Source organism: Schistocerca americana, chromosome X (genome assembly GCF_021461395.2).
Source record: "Schistocerca americana isolate TAMUIC-IGC-003095 chromosome X, iqSchAmer2.1, whole genome shotgun sequence".
In the NCBI taxonomy this organism is placed as follows: Eukaryota; Metazoa; Arthropoda; class Insecta; order Orthoptera; family Acrididae; genus Schistocerca; species Schistocerca americana.
Window position 1 is genome coordinate 314,340,880 of NC_060130.1, and position 15,528 is coordinate 314,356,407.

Sequence of the window (15,528 nt, forward strand, 5' to 3'; positions counted from 1 at the left end):
CTACAGACAGAGAAGAACTTCTCTTTGTGATGAAGAAAGTTCAGGCAGGCCATCAGCCTCAACAACTGAGAACAATTTGGAAGTTGTTGAGTGTATGGTGAAGGAAATTTCTTGCCATAGGGCCTGGTAACACTGCAAGTATCCAGGACTGGAGTATTGTCATCTACAACAGTTCTATACGACGTGTCACACTTATTCCCACATTAGTCATTGTATTGTAGCAGACCATGAAACATGGCAGCTCCATTATCAATCTGCACCAAGGAGAAAATGAGGGCAGTGATTCACTTTTTGTTTGTGGAGGTGTTAAACATGTGGAAATTATTCATCAAATGCAAGCTGCAACTGTTTATTGCCAAGCAAGAACTATGACGGGATAGTATGCTTCAGACAAGGAAGAACTTCTCTATGTGACGAAGAAAGATCAGGCATGCCATCATCATCAACAACTGAGGATAATTTGATCACCAATACTTTACGTATCAGTCATGGTTCAGCATTTTCCATATTACACAACAGGCTAAATTTTTGGAAAGTGTATGCAAGGTGGGTATCAAAAGAATTATCAGTTCAGCATAAGGTGCAAAGGGTGGACATCTCTTGTAAACATTTGGCCCGTTGTCATCGTAAGAGAGATGGATTGTTACAGCAGATTGTTACTGTAGACAGAATGTGGGTGAATCATCACGAACTGGAAAATAAGGCTGTGAGCATGATTTGGAAACACACATCATCACCAGAAGTTAAGAAATTTAAACATTAACCCACAGCTGGTAAGATTATGCTAACACTGTTCTGGAACATGAAAGGTGTGTGATAGCCCTTCGTTTCACCTCAAGAGGTGAAACTGTGAACAGTGAGAACTGTTGTGATGTGTTGCGAACTAAACTGAAACCTGCAATCAGATCAAGACATCACAGAAAACGGCAAAAAGATGTCATCATGCAGCAAGATAATGCTCGGCCACATTCTACCAAACAGACAGCCAAATCAATAAAGGAGTTGGGATTCGAGTTGCTGGAACAGCCACCATACAGTCCAGACCTGGCTCCAAGCAGTTTCCGTATGTTTGGACCACTGAATGAAACGCTCATTGGAAGAAGATGCAAAAGTCATTGATGTGGTGCAAAATTGGTTACTGGTGGAGCCAAAAAATCTTTTTTCTAACAGAATCAAAAAGCTTTTTGAATGTTGGGCAAAGAGTGTTGAAGTGCAGTGAGATTATGTAGGAAAATAATGTATGTTTCAGCTTTCTATCATTAGAAGAAATATTCCTTTTCTCAAAACTCCCTTTACTTTGTGACGTCCAGTAAGTAGTTTTCTGGATTATGTGAATCTTGTAGTAGTTGTGGCATACTAAATACTCAGTGATACTCTGGGATTACAGCTGTTTGTTGTTTGCTATCTAGCAATGGCCCCACATGACAAAGTTATGTGATTATAACCGTGGAGTTAAAATATAGTACTGGAAAGCCCTTGGTGGAATACAAATTATTTAAAACACACACACACACACACACACACACACACACCTGCCTCCTTTATCCCACTTGGCTATATTGTGCCAGCACTGCTGCTCGATAGGGTGAGGGGCTGTATCTGATGGGGAGAGGGAGGGTAGAGAGGAGGTGAAGAGTGGGAGACGGTTGGGGAAGGGTGGAAGGCAGGTGGGAAGGAGAGGAAGGAGCAGGTATGTGGGGTGGGAATGTGACACTGGTGAGCTGGTTTTGGCTGCAGACCGTGGAAGGTGGAAGTTGTGCACAGTGCATGATGATGTGGAGGAATGGATTGGTAGGAGGAGATAGAACAGAGGATGAATGATCTCTCACATAACTTAGAAAAAACAGTGGATTCAACTCTTTACAAGGCAGGATATATCATCATCAATAAATATACAACACAGGGAAAGGAAATACATAAAACTGGTTGTTGAAAATTCTTTGGCATGCATAATGCTCAGAATGTGAATTGGAAATCACACATTTTAGATATTTTCTAGCACTTGAGTGTAGCAACATTTGCTCTATGTATAACTGCCAATTTTGGTAATGAATGCATCAGAAAATTAGCTAACTTTGCTTACCTGCATCCTTTGATGTGACATATGGATTGCCCCAGGATACAGAACCAGAAGGATACCAGGTAAGCATGAAAGGGCTGGGCCCCAATTACATATCATCCATTCCTTCAACTACAATAATTACGTTCACTATCAATTAGTAGAATGTTAACAATCTGATACAACAACTTATTCACACACATCTGCAAGCTTGCTTTAAGGCAAAGAAGTGACCTTTAAACAATCAGTAAACACAATGAATAAAATTTGTTACAAGGCAATGTAGTTACAGATGTAGAACTTCCAGAACAACAGGAAGATAGGACTTGGAAATAGATATAAGAAAAGTTCTAGTTTAACAGCAGTTAAAGTGCTCAATGGTTTTACCAAGTGACGAGTGAAATGCCCTTAAAGATATCAATAACAATAAATGGATAAGTCCCCAGAACAGATATAAAATAATTATTCAAATCCAATTTGTTTAACGTCAAAAGAGCAATTACTGACAATGACAAGAAATCAAGTGAATAATTCAGTTTATCTTGACAATGAAATAATTGAAAAGGAAGCACAATTAATTACAATAAGTTAGTGGGCTAACCTGGGTGACAACAGACAAACAATTATGAGTAAGTAAAATAAGAACCTTTAAAACCATAAGCATAAAACATTCTCCCTTAAAACCCAAGCTTTTTCTGATGGCAGTTACATAATTGCTAAGAGAAGAAGGGGCACTCCCTGCCCCCTAATTAACTGAAATAAGGATCTCATCCCAAAATAATTTAATGATCACCAATTTAGGCTGGAATAAGGCAAGAAACTCAACTTAGATACTTTTGCAAAGAACTGGCCAAGATTCAGGAAGGGAGGCTGGAATCAAACCACCACACTGGTGATAACAACACACAGCAAAGGCATGCTGCAGTGAGTTGACACAAGCTGCACTTCACTATAGCTCACTTCCAGCAGCCACCTCACACAAGTACACATTGGTCAGCACCCCCACAAAAGACAAGAAGCCACAATAAGTTCACCCTGAAGAATAAATACAAGTATCAAAGATACATAAGTGAAATCACATGACCTAGAAATATCGACCTTCAATAACAGGAGGGTGTGACCCAAATAATCTAATGAAAGGCCCCTTATTATTTCTGTCCAACCCCTAGTAGAGTCAAATTACCAGAAGTTTTATGGGGAAATAACAAACAATACAATAAATAGCAAATATAAGCTTATTGAATGTACATAAAGTTGTGCATGAAGGTCCTGAGCTCAAATAAGAATACTTAAAACAGAAAACTGGAAGGAAAGTAGTGTGGGCAGAAAGTCCTCATCATCAAGCTTACTTTAAATAATACGAGTACAGTAAGCTTATAGACACATGAACAAATGTGCATAGCTGGTGCACACCAGGACATTTAAAACATAGTTCAATAACATGCTTGATTATAAACAGGTAATGATCATAATGAATATAGAATTTAAAAAGATAACCCTTTAAACATATCAAAAAAAAAACGTTTGAACTAATAAGGTACTTAAACCAAAATTTAAGATGAGCAAGCTTTCCACAACACACCCTGAAATCTACACTCCACTCAAAAACCTTTTACAAATATCAAGCACACATTAATGAGACACTAGCAAAATTACACAGTATACCACTAATGAGGCAGTAAGCCAACTGATAGCAATGGAGGCCAGAGTAACACTTGATTACAAAGTGGTGGGCAGGCTCACAGGACCAACAGCCACAAGGTCAAAACACAAGCAGTGGAAATACAAGCAAGACAGAAAGAACAGATCACATAAGCAATGTGTTAATAACCCATCAACTGTCTCCAAACAGGAAATAGCAAGCATGCCATGATCCAAAAATCAGCACATGATGAACACCGGTCGCACATTGCCAAGCTCCCCATCTGGCCCAGAAGGATGCCCAGCTTCAACTCCTCTGTCTCTCCTTGCTGCTACAGCTGCTCACCAAGAGCTGAAGCACCACCTCACAGAGCACAAGCGCAAATGATTGCACCAGAAGGTCAAAAGAGGAAGTAAGGCAAGCTGGCACGGCTCAACTTCCCCCACTCAAACCGAAACATTCTCCTCATCTCGCTTCCCCCCCCCCCCACCCCCACCCCCCACCCCCCCACCACACCCCCCACCACACCCCCCACCTCTGCGGCTAAGCACTTCCCTTGGCTAGGCTAACATGGACCTAAATGTTCTACCAGTACCAGGATTATGATCCAGGAGGTTGACAGGGCTCAACACCTACAAGATGGTTTAAAGGCCTGCAAATCGCAGTGCAAGTTTGCTGGAAATTTCTACTCCCTGGCCTTTTTTAGTATTGAAGTTTGAACAAATATCTTACTGCTGACCTTGGCTTGAAACAGTTTTCTGTCCTGATTGAAAAGTTTTATTTGTCGTTGATGAACTAATTCAGTATTCTTTGTGTTCCTGTCCCAATTCTGTTTAATGACATCTGGGCTAAGCACATCGGGCAGAAGGTCATTAATGCTCCATAAGTTTGCCAAGGAGAATTAAGTGGGTAGGCAAGCTTTAAAGTAGTAGGCACAGCCCCAGAGGCCTCATGCTGAGCTGAGTTGAAGGCAAAGTTAATCCATGGGACACAATTATCCTACCTGGACTTGGAATTACCATGATAAATGATGAGGGCGGCCTTCAGGTTCCTATTTATCCTTTCAGCAAAGGACAGCTGAGGATAATATGGAGTAGTACTAATGTGCTTAATACTGTTGCAAAACAGAAACGCTTAAACTCCTTCTATACAATGGCTGGAGTGTTATCACTGACCAGCACTTTGGGAGGCCCAAACCAGGGAATGTATCCTAGAAAGATGGTAAGTGGCAACAGAAGCTGTGACTGTTCTAGTCAGAAGAAGCCAAAGAAAATGAGTGAAGGCATCAACAACCACCAAAATATAATGATTCCCCACTTTAGCCGTGGGGAGGGGACCAATGTAATCAGTAAATAACTTGTCCTTGGGGTACTGATCACTTTCAGAATGTAGCAGATCCTTATAGGAGTTGGAATTAGGTTTTCCTATCTTACGTAGGTCACAATCCCCCACTAAGTGTTGGATGTCTTTATAGAGGAATGGCCAAGTAACATTGCGCCAGACTTTAGCGATGGTTTTGTGGACAACAAAATGCCTTCCCGAAAATGAATCATGACAGTGTTGGAAGACCAAATGAACAAGTTGTACAGGTAAAAATGATAACTTGAGTTTGCCTACCAATCTTGCAACAAAGAATGCCCTTCCTTAACAAATAACCTGGAAGCTGACACCCGCCAAGAGCTGCTTCCTAATAGGGGATAAATGGGCATTCTGATCTTGCTTGGACTTAAGGTCCATGAAAAGTTGGGAGACCTTGGCTAGGATGCTACATACAGGGGCACCAGAGGAAGAAGAATATTAAGAAGTAGTCTCACTACCCTCCTAAAACATATGACTCATTGCATCAGCAAACAAGTTATGAGAGCCTCAAATATGCTACACGTGAAAATAAAAGGCAGAGATGCCCACTGCCTACCTGTTGATCCTCCTAGTGTTCCTAGGACTTGCTAAAACCTATATTAAGACATGACTGTCAGTCACCAGGTCAAACTCTCCATCTTCAAGATAAAACTTGAATGCTTCAAGGGCAAACAACATGGCCAAGGTTTCATGCTCATAAACTGAATACTTGAGCTCTAACCCAGACAATTTTCTTGATACATAAGCAAAGGAATGCCTCTCTCCCAAGTCGTCCTGGAGAAGTACTGCCACAATCCAGACATTGGATGCATCAGTTTGAATGATAAACTTCTTATTGAAATCAGAAACAGTCTTGGATGCATCAGTTTGATAGCCTTGAACATAGCCTGCTACCTCTCTCGCCGCCCCCCCCCCCCCCTCCCCCACCCCATCCCAGACGAAGGTCTTGCCTTTCTTACGAAGATAACTGAGAGCAGCCACAAGCACGACAAAATAAACCAAGTGAGATCTTCTTATTGGGAGGAGGGGAAATTTCCTTAAACCTGTGACTAAGTGCTCCATAATAAACAATGGGCCTATAATCCTTCCCTTGTCCTTTGGCTACCAAAAATTTCAGCAAAGCATAAGGTGAAGTGGACGGCCTTATGACACCATCATGAAACATGTCATCAATTTTCTGGTGCAACACTCACTCTTAGGAGGGGACATCCAGTAAGTAACTTGGCAGATGAGAATTTCATCAGGCAGATGAGAATGTCATCAGCCAGATGGATCTTATAATGAATGAGATTGGTTACCACCAGCTTATTGGTAAGAACATCAGGGAACTGACAACATATGCTTAACAAGCATAGACCCTCACCCACATTTAAATGGCTGACATAAAATTCAGAATGCCCTACTTCAAGGTAGTTCACATTACTGGTAAAATGACATGAACAAAGGGCTATCCTCTTGAAAGCGTGAAACTTAAAGAAGAAGATGTCACCACCGAATTCATTTGCTAAGCCGGTTCACCAAATGAAGCCACACCCCAGAACAAGATAACAGACAGGTTCTTAACACCGCGCAGGGTAGAGGGTAGTCGCGTGGTTTGAGGCACCTTTTCACGCTCCATGCGGCTCCCCCCGTCAGAGGGTTTATGTGTTGTCCATAGTGTAAGTTAGTTTAAGTTAGATTAAGTAGTGTGTAGGCTTAGGGACTGATGATCTCAGCAGACCTTACCACAAATTTCCAATTTTCCTGCTTCTTAACAACAAATAATTTAGTTGGCCAGGAAAAAACACAAATAGACAAACTCCCCCACATCTCTCCCACCAGAGGCAACTCCTGCCCATCAGTAGCCCGACACCTCTGACAAGAAGATTGTAAGGGAGGCATCTTACACACATACCTAAGCTCCAAATTCCAATTGTAATCAAGCAAGAGATCACACTGCCAGCGTCTAACAGAGCACAAACTGGCTCCTGATTTAAATGAGCACATATGAAAGGAAGGGGAGTTCCTTACTGACAATGATGTGTGTGCAACCTACTGGAGGCTTACCCGAAAGAAATTTAGGCCATCCCATAGGTGTCAGCTATTAGGTCTTGGGGGACACCCAACCAGACATTCATGCACAAAATGGTTCCCTCAACTACACCAAAAAACAACCTTTACCAGGCCGCCCATGCGAGGCAGCAGGTGTGCACCATTGATAGAAGAAGAAACATCAGCCCAGCCTTCCTTCCCCTGATCATGTTGTTTGTCAGCAAACAACATTGAATGTGGTGGGTTTACGGTCAAAAACCACACATGTACAATCTTCTGGTCACATTCCCTCCAAAATAGTCAGAATGATATTGTGCTCCTTAACTGTCATCTGCAAGGCAGCAACTACAGTTTAGACATATTCAATATATTCAAGCAAAGGTGCAGTATGTGCTTGCATGTGCCAGTAATGGACAGGTCTAACTCATTCTTGATACATGGGGGTAACTTCTTTCGTGTTATGCAGCATCTCAGGTCCCATGAGGTGAGCTGACCTGGAGAACCTCGCCAAATAAAGTACTTAACAATCTGTGAACTAATGGCTACAGCAAACTAAGTATAATGATGTGAGAGATCTGTAAGGCATCAACATGAAGTTCGAAGTGCCAACCACAATATGCTCTCAGCTTGGGACAGCTGATCAATAGACGGTTTTTGAAATACCTTGCAACAAATGCCTGATGGGATTAACCAATTTAGCAAAAGAGTCAGGGACATATCTGTCAAAATCGGAGGTACCTACACTGCCTAACCCCTGACCTAAGTACCTGGTAGCAAGAATGCCTCATCTAATCCCACAGTACTAGCACTGACTAACAGTTCTTTTACATGACTAATCAGTTGATTAATTATCTCCTGTTGCACCTGGTTAAGGTGGGCAGTCTTATTGACACATGCATAGCTGGTGCACACCAGGATATCAAAACATAGTTCAGTAACATACTTGATTAAAAACAGGTAAGGACCATAATAAATACAGAATTTTTAAAAAAAGGCAACATTTTAACATATCCAGGACAGTTTAAACTAATAATGTGTTTAAACCAATATGTAAGATGAGCAAGCCCTCCCACAACACACCCTGAAAGGTAGACTACACTTAAAAATCTTTTACAAATATCAAGTATACATCAGTGAGACACCAGAAAAATTACACAGTAAGCCACTGACAACGCAGTAAGCCACCTCAGAGCAATGGAGGCCAGAGCAACACTCCATTATGTAGTGGTGAGCAGGCCCACAGAACCAACAGCCGTAAGGTTGACCCACTAAAGTCATGCATCAGTGATACAAGGAAGTCAGGGAGAACAGGTCACATAAGCAACGCGTGAATAACTCTCAAAAGGCACACAGTCAATTATTCCACCAATTGTTTCTGAATAGGAAATAGCAAGCACGCCAAGGCATAGAAAGCAACATGTGCTGAATGTCAGTTGCATACTGCTAAGCTCTGCCTCTGGCCTGGTAGGCTGCACAGCTTCAACTCATCTCTCTCCCTGCCAGTATGGCTGCCCCCCAATAGCTGAAGTGACACCTCACAGAACACTAGCACAAAAGTTCATGCCGGCAGATGGAAAGAGAAATTCAGGTAAGCCACCACAGCTCAGCATGGTATAATTTTCTGGGACAGTAGCACATGTAGGCACACAGTATTCATTGCACAGAAATCCACTCTGTGGCTAATATCTAGTGTCAATCCTCGAACTTCATGTGGGCAACCTTTTATAAAATTAGGCCTAACAACCACTTCACAATACATTTACTATCCTATGTAGTTTGTTGTGAAGAATAAGGTACTATTTGAAAATAATAACAACGTTCATAAATATAATACTAGGAACCAGCCTCCACTGATCACAACTTAACCTTACTCTTGCATATATAAGAGCAAATAATGGAGCCATTAAAATATTTGACCTCCATCTTCTTTATATTAAACATCCAACTAAACAACTTCAAATTTTGGACCCCAATTCAATGTCCTTCATTTACATTTCAAACTCAGATGTATGCCTCACAGGCCTTGTTAATTCTACATGATTTTCTTTTTCTTTGGGAATATGACCATATAGTTCCTTTATATAGTATGTAACTGATGTATATAATTCACACTTTTTAGAAAGATGGCAAATATGAATTTATTTATTCATTTATTTATTTGTTCATTTTTACAGAAGAAATGGCATTTATGGAATTCCGCATATGGAAACAAGGCAGAGTTAACATTGAATCTCTGACACTGAAAATAAAATCATCTGTTCGGCATGCTTTATGGGATCTACTAACAGAGTATCACCTGCTTACAGCACCATTTACAGTTCCTCTGGCTTCTGCTGTGAACCTGAAGACAGTATCTACTGTTGAAAGACAATCATCTCTTCCTGATGAAGGTATGAATTTTATTTCTTACAGTGATTGTTTGTTTCATACATATAATGATTTTTTACTCAAGAAAGGTCATCTGAATATCCTTCGAATATTTTCCACAAAAGGAGAGAAATGAAGGAAGAAAACAAAGACCAGTGGAAGAGGGAAGAGTAAGTGTGTGTGTGTGTGTGTGTGTGTGTTTTAACATAAACAGCAAAACTCAAAGAGTAACCACCACTGCTCTTGCATGGGAATATCAGACAGCACAGTGTGGACCGGAATATGTCACTCTATGAGACAGGGCAAGTCAGTCAAGTAAGATGTGGCAAACAAATGTTTATTGATCTCTCAATGTCTGTTGTTATTTTTGACTAATTGACAGCAAGCCAATAATGACATTACTATTGCACCCTGGTACAATATTACTTTCAATATGTCTTAGCAGAATGGCCTGATATTTCAATTTCCATATGTCCACTCGCCCCATGTTGCCCCATGTTCCTGCCAGCACTGTGCTGTCTGTTTCAGTCATGCAGCAGTATTACTCAGTTGTTGTATGGTTATTCTTAGACTTTTGCTGTCCCTGTTAATATATTTCTTGTCACAAATAATTTTATTCTCCAAGTGGAATTTGATGTCCTCATTAAATAGAGAGATCTCAAATTCATGTAGTGTGATATTTGGTTTGATGATATGTGTTAACAGTGAAATCAAAACATGAAGAATAATCAGTCTTCCTGCAGTGAAGTGAGTAGCAGTGCTGTGAGGCACTGGCAGATAGACAGCACAGCACAGGCTGTCAAACAAGATGGGCCAAGTTGGGCAAAGGAAACATTGCAAACAAACATTTACATGTGTTATAAGTTCTAGAGGAAATGGAGCTAGTGGTTATTTTAATCACAGAGCATAATAAAATGAGAGGAATATGGAAAATGTAACACTAAACTATTCCATGAAAATATCTTGAAAGTGATTCTGTCATGAGCTGTATTAGTATAGTAGCTACCTGGTTGTCTCTTAATTAGTCTTTAATCCAGTTCAGTAAAACAAAAGAACCCAAAATATTCATAAACATTTGTATGCCATGTCTTCTTTGCCTGTGTTGTCCTGTCTCGTGTGCCATCTCACACCATATTAAACCGAATATCACGCTAGACTACTTTGGATCTATTCTATTGAATAGGGTCATAAAATTTCACTTTAAAAAACATTTTGTTTCCATTAAGAAACAAACCTGCATTTTCAGTTCACTCCGGGATCACATGCACCACATAATGAGCATTCACAGAATTTTCAGACTTGCAGGCACCCGAAATTTCTTCGAACACACAATTAGCTGGGAAAATTTTAAAATTCACCTGTAATGAGCAGTATTTATTTGGACTGACTTCATCTACACATTCCCAAAAAAAATTTCAAATATCTGTTGAAACATTTAATTCTAGTAATTTAAACGAACAGAGTAACCTGTGTGACTTATCAGAGGTAAAAATAAAATATGTGTGTCACAAAAAATGTTTTCAACTGTTAATCAAAAACTTAAAATTGTTTCAGATGATCTTTATTCCATGCATATAGCTGTTAAAGTGAATACTATGAAGTGTTGCATAGTTTTTTGAACTGTAGTTAATATGTATGCCAGGTGCTGTGAAGTATTCCGTTAAACATAGTGCATGAGAGAGCACATATACTAGGATACAAATGATGGTATTACTACTGTCTTGAACACAAACATGAGATTTGTAATGACTACTTCATCTTCTTCATCAAACTTTGTCAGTATTCTTTAATTAATGTAAAGTTATATATTGGTTTCCCAAGAGAGCTGTACTTAACAATACCATATATTTCCTCCTACTCATTGACATTGTCTTATGTTTACTTTAAGGTAAGTTGTCATTTATTACACTATCTGCAAAATTTTTTTCCTTGTCTTACTGAATATCCCTTGAATTAATCGATGGAGATATTTGCTTGTGCATAACAACATAGTCACCAATCTCACAGCATTGTTCACAATATTTGGAACACCATTCATTTATATGCCAAACAAGAGCAGTCGTGATCATTCACTCTTGGGACATTCACAGTGCAACCTTTGCTTTGGCCAAACATTGGCTCTGAAGGATATTGCTGTCCATTCCACCAGTAGAAAAACATATGTCAGAAATTGTTCCATATGCTTTTACCTTTGTTATCAGCCAGTAGCACAGAAAAGTTCTGGATGTCTTATGGAAATATTGGACTGTAAATTGTTTTTGCTAACCTGCATTTGCAATTTACAGCATACTGTCTGTGTGGGGAAAACTTGACCATTTTAAATGAATGATGCTTCCTAGCTCGAAAGCTAGTATGATTACTGTTTTCTGTTATGTGTTTTTGTGCTCCACACATTAGTCCACTATAGATGAGTGGTTGCCTTTCCCTTATGATACGTATTCAACATTGAGAATGATTGCATCTACCTGGAAAATCAGTAGCTTTAATTTTGCTCAGCCTACTCTCTTTTACATAGACCAGATGAGTGGATTACAGGCAACACACATTACATACGCAAGTCACAGGTTGCCTCCACCCTGCCTCTGCTCAGGGGCCTAACAATAATAAAAAGATGCCTAGTGGCCCTGGGTAACATGAGCAAACATTTTGTGTCTTAACGAAAGTTGTTCCTAATGATGTGATCTTTCACCCCTAGACATTTGATGCCAAGACTTTGAAACATCCTGTACACAGTTACTCAGCACTGATGTGATTATAAAGTAAAGGCATAGTGCTGATTTTAAAGTTCTGAACACTGGTCTAAATCTATCTCAGTAAATGATGACTTACTAATGTAATAATAGTTCCAGTCTGACTCTGCTGTCTGTGGTAGTACCTAAGTCCTGTCTCTGTTAATGACTCACTCTGTTGTGTGCAGTGATTACTGCGATACTATGTGATGACTGGGACAATGTGACAACTGTCCCCTTAAATCTGCAGTTGCTGGATGGGTGTTCATTTCTGAACTATTTGTCTGACACCAGATGTAAGCAGGATGTAGTACCTGTTATCAGCACACTTTGTGGCATCATATCACAACTACGGTGGATGGATATGACTTACAATTGACGCATAATAAGGTCACTGTTATGTGCACCATTGATGTGGTGCCACACTAGAGACTGGCCTGGTATGTGGTGCCTTCTGTGTATATAGTGGAGTACCATATCTTATGGCAGACACAGCAGTGTTTAAACCTGGACTGCATTTCTACACATTACATGAAGTTCTTGTGTTTCTGGTGAGATGAGCTTCTCAATAAAGCACAAGTCACTGGGACAAATAATGAGATCGTAGCATATATACATGTTAAGTTTAAGTTAATGTTCGCATTTGGTATTGTGGATAGAAAGTTACCAACTTCTTGCCTCCCTTAGACAGTGTAAAACTCTCCAAGTAACATGGAAAGATTTTTCTTCCTTTAATAACTGATGCTTTTAGGGTGACCATGGCATTGAACTTTACTTCACCTTCTGAAAGAATTTCATTACTCTCAATCAAATCAGAACACTAGGTTTCTTTATTAATTAATGCCCATGCATCACAAACAACTGTAACCAAAAAGAACCACATAAAGTGAAGGAATTCTGGGAATTAATGGAAGAAACTACAGCTACTATTCCCTATCACCATATTAAAATTTTGATGGGAGACTGTAATGCACAAATTGGCAAGGAAAACAAATTCATAACAATTGTAGGACTGTACCTTGCTTACCAAAGGACTAGTAAAAATGGAGAGAGACTAATCAATTTTTGAAAAGTATTTGAAATGAAATCAGTGTCAACACATTTTCTGTCATGTCCTAACAAGAAGAAACTTGGAGATCTCCAAACTGCATTTGGAAAATTAAAAATACAATATACAACCACCCCAAGAGAAATTGAAAAGAGATTTAGAATGTGAAAATAAAAAAAAGGAGTCATCTGTTCTAATCACCACCTGTCATTAATTAAATTCCAGCCAAATTGAACCAAACTGAGGATGAGAACAAATCCAAGAACTGTTCCAGAATTTTTTAAACAAATTTCAAACATCTCCTCTGCAAACATCTTCAGCCAAGAATACAGTGAATCATTAGAAAAGAAATGTCAACATATCAGGTCCCAATCTCAGTTTCAGATGGCTGGATGGGACTCTGGAAACAAATTATAAAGAGGATTGTAAACTTTTAACAAACTACAAATTGACAAAGCACTATGTGAACTTAGAAATAATGAAGTTCCAGGGGAAAATGGGATAGAAGCAGAAATATGGAAAATAAAATGTAAAAATCTCATGCAGAAACTTCATGAAGCTGTTATATATATTTGGCTGGAAGAAACAATTCCTAAAGAATGGCAGTATGTTGTAATGCATCCACTTCACAAGAAAGAGAACAAAACTGATATAAATAACTGCATTGCTGCCAGCTACTTACAAAATTCTTTTAAAAATCATACTTAGATACACTGTTGGTGGGAAAAAATTAGTACACCTAGGGTTTCAATGTCATCCACCAACAGATAGCATAGTGGTAAATCTACCATAGTGCCCTCTGTGTCTACTCTTTAATAGGAAACATTCACATCACAAGGCTCAGTGTGGTGAAAATGTGTGAACCACCCAGGCAACCATGCCACAAATATGCACTTGTCCTTCCTACAGCCAACTGAATGAGTTTGACTGGGGTCAAATAGTGGCCTTCCAAGTGGCAGGATGGTCATTTCAGAGAATTGTCACACAAGTTGGATGTGCTGTGTGAGTTGAGCAATGATGCTGGCATTGTGGTCACATGAACATTCTCACACCCATAGATGACATTCTGGACATGCATACACTACAGATACCTGCCAGGTTCATCAGTAGTAAATGCAGCAGTAGCAGATCATAAAGCTACCTGAGTGCAGATAAGAGGGCTTGCGAGCCCAGACATGTCAACATGAACTGGTTATTAGCTGTGGCCCTACAGGTATGCACACCTGTAGCCTGTCTTCCACTCATGCCACAGCATCAATGTGCACGTCTTGACTGGTACCGTCAGAGGATCAATTGGAAGATGGAATGGCATGTCATGGTCTTCACCCATGAAAGCATGTTTTGCCTGCATGTAAGTGTTGGTCATTTACATGCAAAATGTAGACATAATGAGTGCTGTCTCATAGAGTGCATTTGTCCATTGGTGTTTCTGGAGGGGATACTATCCAGTGCTCGGTATGTGCAGAATGTTGTTAGACCTGTTCTTTTGCTGTTCTTGCAACAGGAAGGTGATGTGTTGCTCACCCACACATGGCCCATGAAACTCAACGTGCTCTTTTAAGACATGCAGCAACTTCCCTGGTCTGCATGGTCTCCAGACATGTCTCCAATTGAGCATGTGTGAAATATGGGATATGATGGGATGAGAAGTGATGTGTGTAACTCGTTAACCAACACCTCTTACAAAACTATGTGAACAGCTTGCAGTTGTTAGCATCCCAATTAGTAAATAAATCGACTTCATTTACTTCCGGTACGATGGACGTGGAAGAATTATGGGCAAATTTTAAACACATTCGAGAAGTATGTGCCGAAAAAGTTGGTTACGGACGGAAAAGACCCACCATGGTTTAACAGCGCAATTCGGAGAATGCTCAGGAAGCAAAGACAGTTGCACTTGCAGTACCATAAAGATCGGGAGAATGAGGACATGCAAAAATTAGTAGAGATTCATGCTGCTGTAAAAAGAGTGATGCGCAAAGCATACAACCACTACCACCGTCATACCTTAGCAAAAGATCTTGCTGAAAACCCAAGGAAATTCTGGTCTTACGTAAAATCGGTAAGCGGGTCGAAGACTTCCATCCAGTCACTCACTGATCAGTCTGGCCTGGCAACGGAAGACAGCAAAACGAAAGCTGAAATTTTAAATGTAGCATTTGAGAAATCTTTCACGCAGGAAGGTAGTAGAAACATACCGCTGTTTGAGTCTCATACAGATTCCCGTATGGAGGACATAGTGATAGACATCCCTCGGGTTGTGAAGCAGCTGAATGGGTTGAAAATAAATAAA

At 40.0% G+C, this 15,528-nt stretch overlaps 1 protein-coding gene across 1 annotated transcript in view; it reads left to right on the forward strand.

The window, feature by feature from the left end:
* The window catches only part of LOC124555989 (KICSTOR complex protein SZT2-like), a 332,080-nt gene that overhangs the window by 175,514 nt on the left and 141,038 nt on the right, over positions 1-15,528 (forward strand). Inside the window, exon 24 of the mRNA XM_047130034.1 lies at positions 9,266-9,481. Coding sequence (XP_046985990.1) covers positions 9,266-9,481 — 216 coding nt within the window. The remainder of the gene's footprint in view (positions 1-9,265; positions 9,482-15,528) is intronic.